Genomic DNA, 9181 nt, shown 5'->3' on the forward strand with positions numbered 1-9181 from the left:
GTATTATTGTGAACTGATATGTATATAATATATTATTATACTGTGCACCTATATGCGCTTACGCGAACGACCGCTGTATACGCCCATATATAGATGAGGTTAACCATGGTCGGAATGAATGGAAGGGAAAAAAAGGAAATCGAAATATTCGATCAAATGTCGCGCGTATGACGTTGCAGGTTATATGTATTGAATTTGAATAGGGAGGACCACCTCGAACCTCGTAGGTACCTATCTACAGGATATATTAAGGATTGCCGCAAATTTTCGGGCCGGACCATCCGCTGCAGGTGGATGTAGGTAATATATATGAATATTATATATATATATATATATGTGCGCACTGCGGGAATACATACACACACATAACATAATATATATGTGTACATGTAAAAACGGTTGGCCAAACACGCTGCCGCGTATATAATATAATAATATTATATTATATATTATAGAGTCCTTTGTCGGTATATTTCGGCTCACCTGCTGCACAGCATCATCGATGCCGCCCATGGCCCGGCACATCGATCGTTTATAATAATGTTATGTTATTATTTATTATGTTATATCGACGTATCGTATATTATATTATTATTATGTTCATGCGGCGAGCGGTAATTTTTATTTTACTACGTTTTATTATTATTTTTTTTTCCCTTCCACCGGCAACACAGATTTTGAACCTCCGAATCGTTGTGCACTCCGATAACGAGGAGTGCGTGCAAGCACGTGTGGCCGAGTGCTAGCTGGCGTTGATTAAATCACGTATGTGTTATAGGTGTCGAGAAATTGGAAGCCATCACACGACGGAGATGACGACGGCGGCGACGGCGACGACGACGACGACAACGTCCTTGATCGTCAAATTGAATACACTATCACACTCGCGTTATATAGTAGGTACACATACACATGATACCACTCACGTCAATGTCGTACAAAGCGAATAGCCTTGCTCCAAAAAAAAAAAAATAATAATAATAAAAACCAATTGGCGATATCTCTCTCCACGCGTGTATAATATAATATAATATCAGATATATCATATAAATATATTTATGTAGTAGTATAATATTATATTATTATCACTGCTGCACGTCATTGCAGACGCGACGTGCATCGACGACGCGTGTGACGAGACGAGGAGATCGCACATATTCGCATCGAGAACGATCAAGATTGTGTGTGTAGCCCGGGGTGTGGCGAAAATCCTATTTTATATTTTTATTCTCATGTGCGGTCGGCCATCGAGGTATACTTATATTACGTCTCATTAACGTCACGCGAGATAAAATGTACGCGATTTCGGCATGATACCACGTATAATATAACATTATACTATTATATTGATATATTATATATATACGTATTATGATATCATAGTGTTATATATACCAAGGTATAAAATGAGTATGATGTGCCGCTAGGAATATTCCTCAAAACATTTTCCCGGGAAAAAGAAATATATTCCCCGACACCTCGGAAAGTTCTATCAAAAATTAGTTGATTTAATTTAAACATAAAAGTTTGTAGCAATACAAATAGTTAAAGGCAATAATATAAAGAAATTATTGAAAATCCAATCTATACACCGACAACTAACAGTATAAAATATAAGTATAATGAGTAAATTTGATAATTAATGGATAATGACAGGTTATCATTTATAGGCAGGCCACTCAACAGTTCCACCCGACCAAAGCGTATGACATGATTAAATTTAATGTGTAAGAACAAAGTTTTTGGAGTTTCCAAAAGTCTTTCTATTCCCCTATAAAATATTTTTGGGTATAAAATGTTTGTCGTTTTGATCATTTACAACCAGACGCGTTTGATTATTATACTTTGAAACTTATGAAGAGTATTAAAAAAAAAACTGTTATATATTCCCGAGAATTTGCATGTCACTGGTTACCATACCTAGGTATAATAATATGTATAATGTGGATGACGATGGGCGCAACAATTAGCGCATATAAAATTAATATATTTCCGCAGATAAGCCGACGTTTTTCGCGAGGTGGACGCTGATAATCGAGAAACGCCGCGTGCACTAAAGTATAATATTACAATGGATATTATATAGGGGCCGAGTCGATTTACATCGCATCACATAATATATTATTATGTGTACAACACGCCGTACGGTCGTCTGCACACTACGAACTCGCGCGTGTTTGTGTATATGCGTAATAAGTCCGATGCAGGGACATATAGATTTCCTTTTTAACCCTCGGCGAATGATATATCGTATATATAATAGTACTACCGGTCGCGAAAATTACCAGATTAAGACTGCACCCTCGCCGGCGGGCTGGTAGGCATTCCGGTCACCCCGGATTTCTTCCGTTTTTTATTATTTCGGTATATTTATATATATTATACTGTACGCGCGTATACCCCACGAATCCTGCCGCCGCGACCAAACCATTGTTTTTTATTATTTATTTCCCCGGATTTTTATACTTTTTTTTTCGTCCCTCGCGGTCCGCGGTGATTGTATGGAAAACAGATGTACCCCATATTTATTATATACACACATACGCGTACACGTATCTCTGTATAGTGATATAAAATAATATATACGCGGGCGGCGGCGAGCGCAGAATATTTTTCCATTGATGACGAAGGAACTCATAAAAAGCAATTCGCGATCCCTCGACCGCGCCCGGTCTTAACTCTTGAACCCCCGAAAACATTCATTGGCCGTCCGCACAAATTACACCCGTTTTTTTTTTTTTTTTATCATTCTTTCCCGGTTTTTTTTATTTATTAGTGTACGGTTTTATTACTTTTTTTTCCCGACCATTTCTTTTATACATTCGTCCGTACAAATATTGCGGTCTGTACATAATAATATAATGTATACACACATACTGCATATTATTCTACACGCACGAATATAATATTGTAAATACGCGCGAACGACAAACGACTAAAAATAATAATATTATGTATAAAATAATATAATACAACTACTATAATAGTTATGAGTACGCTGTTTACTATGGCTATTATAATATTATATTCGCTTCGATTTTTATTATTCCACTTAAATCCGAGTTTCAAGCACTCCGAATATTATAACATGTAACGGGCCACCGGGCAAAGTAGGATGTATTTTGGAATGACCAAGCCGAAGTAGTAATAAATTGTACTTTATTTAATTCAGTATAATTTTCTAAGTTCACGTCAATTAATTTATTGAAAACGAGATGTGACTGCGTATTTAAAATAGGTGTCTGTTCGATTTGAGGCTGGCTGCTCGTCTGATGGACACTTGTCCATCGACGTATCTCCTCGGGTAGTTCTATTAAATCCCTACTATGGCATTTTTAGTATAAAAATGGTGTATACGTTCCGCATACACCTGAGGTCATTTCGGACGTCATTCAAATAATCATACTATTTCTAGATTATATTATTTTGTGCAAAACCATAATTTTTGTACTGCTCAGCGATTAGGTTTTCCTAGAATATTCATATCTACCATGGAATACCCTATCACGTGTTTCGTAGCGCGTCGTGCGGTACCATTGTATTATTACTATTATGTTCACCTATGCGCGCCGCCGGGGTTACGCGCTTTTTGTAGCAATTAGATATATTATTCCTATTAATGCATGCCACTAGCTGGCGTATTTAAATATATTAATTGATTACGTAGGCACAGCTCGTTACACCTCACCACCCTTTCAAAGGTTTTTGTAGGGCTACAATTTGTAGAACTACAAAAATCTTTAAAATTTTTGCATGAGATAAAAGTTTACAATATACATGAATACATAATAGATAAGTTTACAAACATAATATATAAATGATTAATAATTGCTTTAATTACGACAATTTACATAACATTTTTTGTTTTACATAACATAAAATTTATCATTTTTTATAATATAATAATTTCAATAACATGGTAAAATTTCAGTTTACATAACATAATAATTTTCAATTACTTAACATAATAATTTCATTTTTCATACATCATAATAATTTTCAGTTAAATAACGTAATACATTTTCAGTTTACATTATATATTAATTTCAGTTAAATAATTAACAAAATTCAGTTTACATAAGTAATAATTTTCAGTTTACCTAAAATAACAATTCTCAGCTTACATAAAATAATAATTTTTAGCTTAAATAATTATTTTCATTGCTTGACATAATAATTTTTTTTTATGTATGGAAATAATAGGATATTAATAAAAAAAATGTATAGAAATATAATTTGATTTTAATAAAAAATTAAGGTCGGTTGATAAATACGGCCTAACGTCATACTATACGAGTGTGTGAAAGACGTTAAGAAAACACACACAAGATATTATTTTACTGACTAATAATGTAATTTCTAAATGCAAGAGAAATTATTCGGAACAGAAGAGTGAACATAATTTTACTCCTAATATTTAATTTTAATAAAACTGGGACTTTCACGAAGTTAATCGCAAGGTTTTGTTGATTGAACACATCCCTCCTTCTTCCATTTGCTCAATTCAGATGCAATGGTTGCAGTGGCAGTAACACCTATACCGATTTTCACAGGCACAAAAAGCGCCCCAATGACGGGAATCATAGTAACCCCACCGACACCCAATCCAAATCCACGTAAAACTGAATTAAATAATTTCGCTTCTTTAATTATTTTCATACAGGTGTCATATCTACCACGATTCCAGCCAACTTCCAAAGAATTTTCCATTTTATCAAGTCGATAGTAAGTGATCCCCCCAGCTTCTGTAGCAAGAGTAATACTGGATACTGTAGGTATTACACCTGCACCAGGAACTGCAGATGCGGCAGCTAATGCAGTCAAGCCAGTTTCAACTGTAATTATATAGTTTCTAAGACCATCAACCTCCAGATCAGTTCCACATTGGGATTTAACAAGAGAGCAATAATTTAAAATGAAAATTAACTCTAATAAAATAATAATACAATGATTATAAGTCATGGCCATGTGGAGTATTAATATTTATGATACATTTTTGTTTACAAGTCCTTTTCGACTAAGTTGTATGATGTTATAGTGTTTAAAATTACAACTAATAGCAGCCAATCAGCAAATCCTTATCAAATTTTCTTTAGTTTTACGCAAAACTAATAAAAGGTTCGTTTTCAGTCGCTGTAACCAAAACAAAATAAGAGATCAAAACAAAAAAATAAATAAATGAATAAAATAGTATGATATGATATTATTTAAAGTTACAACTAATAGCAACCAATCAGAGAACAGTACCAGCCTTTAGTTTTCCCCAAAACTAATAAAAGTAGCCATCGAGTCAAAAGCCATGTTTTTGCAAGTAGTTAAATTGAAACTAGGTTACAACAAATGGTCGGCCTAGATTCAAAATAACTAGTTGACAATCTGTATTATGCACTAGTTCATATAGACATTCATAACATAACAGAGATAGGGAAGTTTCCTCAAACGATGAAGTTATATACCAATCAAATGATCGGATGCCTTGCCCATACGCAAATCCGGCGTTTATATATCTTTATCGTTTGAAGAAACTTCCTTATCCCTGTCCACAGCGCCAAGATTGTAACGGGTTCAGAACGTCATAAAGCGTGTTTTAGCTTTCCAAAAGCCTTATCGCACTCTTCACTCCAATTAAACGGAACGTCTTTCTTTAATAAATTCGTTATAGGTTAGACGTTAAAGATTTAATTTGTTTTACATTTTTAGGTTCAGGAAAATCAAGAACAGCTTGTATTTTCTTCGGATCAGGTTTTATTCCTGTTTCAGTGATAAAATGCCCTAAGTATATACATTCTCGTTTAACAAATTCACATTTATCTGGCTGAATCTTTAAGTTATGCGTTCGCAAACGCTCGAATACGTCTATTAATTTATTATTGTGATCTATCAAATTTTTGCCATAGATAATTATGTCATCGAGATATACTAGACATTTTATTCCAATGATTCCAGATAATACGTTATCCATAAGTCTCTGTAATGTGGAGGGGCTAGTCTTCATTCCCATCGCCATTCGTTTAAAGTGGTAGTGTGCATTGTTAGCAGAAAAATCTGTAAGCTCTCGTGAAGATTCTGACAACGGAATTTGGTAAAAACCTGAACCTTTTTTTTTTTTATATTATCCTGCGGAAATTAAGGCCATTGGGAGAGGGGAGGTACTGTAGGTTTAGAACGGTAGGGGTCAAAAATATTTTATTTAATTTAAAATGAAACTATTGTTTTATTTTATTTAAATGATTGAAAATTTTAAATTAAATATAAAACTATTATTTTATTTTATTTAAATGTTAGAAAAATTTTTAATTTTATTTAAATGATGGAGAAATTTTAATTTTAAAATAAAATTGTTATTTTATTTTATTTAAATGATTAAAAATTTTTTTTTTTTAATTTTAAAATAAAACTATTATTTTATTTTATTAAGTATAGAAAAATTAAATTTTTTTTTTTTTTTTTAATTGAACAGCTTTATTTTATGTTATTTAAAATAATTAGAACATTTAATTTTATTTAACTTAGTTTATTCTATTTATTATTTAATTTAAAGTTGAACAATTGGTAAATTATTTTATTTGATACGACTAGAATTTCACTTAGTTAGTATACTATGATCATGTAATATACCATAGGAGACGAACAGCGTTTTTAATTATGTTAACATAATATACTTACAACAACGCGGCTGGCACGGCAGGTACATCTATCTCGACTTGTTGATTGTGGATAGTTACTTTGTGAAGGTATGTATCAGAGTTGTTGGAAGATGATGAGGCTCCCAACGGTGATCCAGTGATAGATTTCCTCCTTTGGTTGACTTGGGAAGATGGAGAAATTTGTATTTGTCCTCGTAATCTTCTAAGTATCCCTTGAGATTACCCTGTCCACAGCGCCAAAATTGTAATGGGCCACCGTCAACAGTTGCAAAGTAGGATGTATTTAGGAATGACCAAGCCGAAGTAGTAATAAATTGTACTTTATTTAATTCAGTATAATTTTCTAAGTTCACGTTAATTAATTTATTGAAAACGAGATGTGACTACGTATTTAAAATAGGCGTCTGTTCGATTTGAGGCTGGCTGCTCATCTGATGGACACTTGTCCATCGACGTATCTCCTCGGGTAGTTCTATTAAATCCCTACTATGGCATTTTTAGTATAAAAATGGTGTATACGTTCCGCATACACCTGAGGTCATTTCGGACGTCATTCAAATAATCATACTATTTCTAGATTATATTATTTTGTGCAAAACCATAATTTTTGTACTGCTCAGCGATTAGGTTTTCCTAGAATATTCATATCTACCATGGAATACCCAATCACGTGTTTCGTAGCGCGTCGTGCGGTACCATTGTATTATTACTATTATGTTCACCTATGCGCGCCGCCGGGGTTACGCGCTTTTTGTAGCAATTAGATATATTATTCCTATTAATGCATGCCACTATCTGGCGTATTTAAATATATTAATTGATTACGTAGTCACAGCTCGTTACAAACAACAGGAACCTTTATTAAAAATAATTAAACGCTCAACTGTTTTTATCAACGTGCTTTTTACGTGCGCCTGTTGTTTTCTGCTGCGAAAAAAAATTGGAAAATTTACCGTGTGCTTACCATGTTATTATTGGTTCCACGTATCACACGATTTTGGAACATTTAAGATTTGTATTTTATTTAACTATAGTGATGAATGACGATCTCGATGTTTTCGTGGCGTAATAAAATAAGTATAGGTAATAACGTTAGTCCTGTTATAATCCTGAAAATTTTACAACAAATTATTATTATCGTACAACGATAATATTAATATACAACCTTTCTACTGCTATATATATATATAATATATTATATTATATTGTTATAACCGCGAAGGTTCGATGTACAGCATTTAAATGATGACAAAATGCCATGATAGTCCGTAATAGCGTTTACGCGAGCATCATTGATGGAAAAAAAACCTACAACACAACAATACGATAATCCAAATTACCCGTTTCTCTTTAAATTACCCTCGTGGCCGCTCTCCGCGCTACTTATATATATATATGTAGTCGATACTGTAATATATCGTGTTCCCATAGAAATTGTGACCAATCCCATTCAGGATTTGACCCACTGAGATGAGGTGGAGATGCGATGAGAACAAACCTCGATGGCACAATACAACAATCAACAATGCAGCGCGGCGGTGTTGTATTGTCGTACAATAACACCTGTTTTGCGGGGAATAGTTCGTTTTAAATTTTATACACGATGCACCCCCTGCCCACCACCACTTGGTCGAAATGGTCAAACCAAACAACATTACGGCAGTCACGATGGTTTATGTAATATATTATAATAATATGTATTATTATTATCGTTATTTTTTGTACGATAATATTATTATTTTTTTATATATTATTATCATCAATACGACAAACAAGCGCAATAAAATGTGTGACATATTGGAAACGGTATACCTCCCATATACCTACGTATCATTATTATTATTTATAATAAATAATATAATACAAGCATCGAGCGGATATCATATGCAGTGAGACCGAGCACGTCGCGCGTCGCTATACCTATGTAAAATATTATATTATTTATGATTTTATGTATATTTCAAAACTGTGTTTTATTTTGTGTCGTTTGGTCGATATTTTCACACGACTCTGTCAAATTGTTTGAGGTATGGGTACGCGTGATTATGTAGAAACGAAATTCTCATTGAAATCGAAGGTCGCTTGTATATACGAAATAATATAATAATAAACGCGAAGAGTGTTTTGTGCAGGGCGGCTGAAAGAACTTGGTAGCTTTCAATAATTGAAGCGTGTCCCGCCTATATTATATCCTCGGGCTTTAATTCCAAGTCACTGGATTGCTTGTATTGTTCCGTGGGCGTGTTTTCCTCTTATTTCTCCCCCTTTTTATATTTTGTCGAAAAAAAAAGTTTCGACGTGAAATCTGAAACATTTAAAACTCGATTTTTCTTCTTCTTCTTTATTATTATTATTTTTCCCTGCCGGAGAATAAAACAACTACCCAAATCACGCGAAACAAAGGGGCCAAAATGATTGGTAGGTATTTCAATTTGTCAAATTGGTCACCCGGAGCAGCAGGTATTGTATATAATCACTATAATCGAATGACGTATGACGCCACTTTGTTACGTGAGTCCTTGTGGTCACGGTGA

General features: G+C 33.7%; 1 protein-coding gene across 1 annotated transcript; it reads right to left on the bottom strand.

The window, feature by feature from the left end:
* Positions 1-4177: 4177 nt before the first annotated feature.
* On the bottom strand, positions 4178-7080 carry ACYPI35350 (uncharacterized LOC100573233). The gene is made up of 2 exons (NM_001246041.2): positions 6667-7080; positions 4178-5133 (listed from the first exon to the last, which is right to left on the bottom strand). Exon 2 carries the CDS (start codon positions 4966-4968, stop codon positions 4450-4452), a length of 519 nt encoding a protein of 172 aa, NP_001232970.1. The 5' UTR covers positions 4969-5133; positions 6667-7080; the 3' UTR covers positions 4178-4449.
* Positions 7081-9181: the final 2101 nt, after the last annotated feature.

The sequence above is a fragment of the Acyrthosiphon pisum genome, chromosome X (genome assembly GCF_005508785.2).
Source record: "Acyrthosiphon pisum isolate AL4f chromosome X, pea_aphid_22Mar2018_4r6ur, whole genome shotgun sequence".
Classification (NCBI taxonomy): domain Eukaryota; kingdom Metazoa; phylum Arthropoda; class Insecta; order Hemiptera; family Aphididae; genus Acyrthosiphon; species Acyrthosiphon pisum.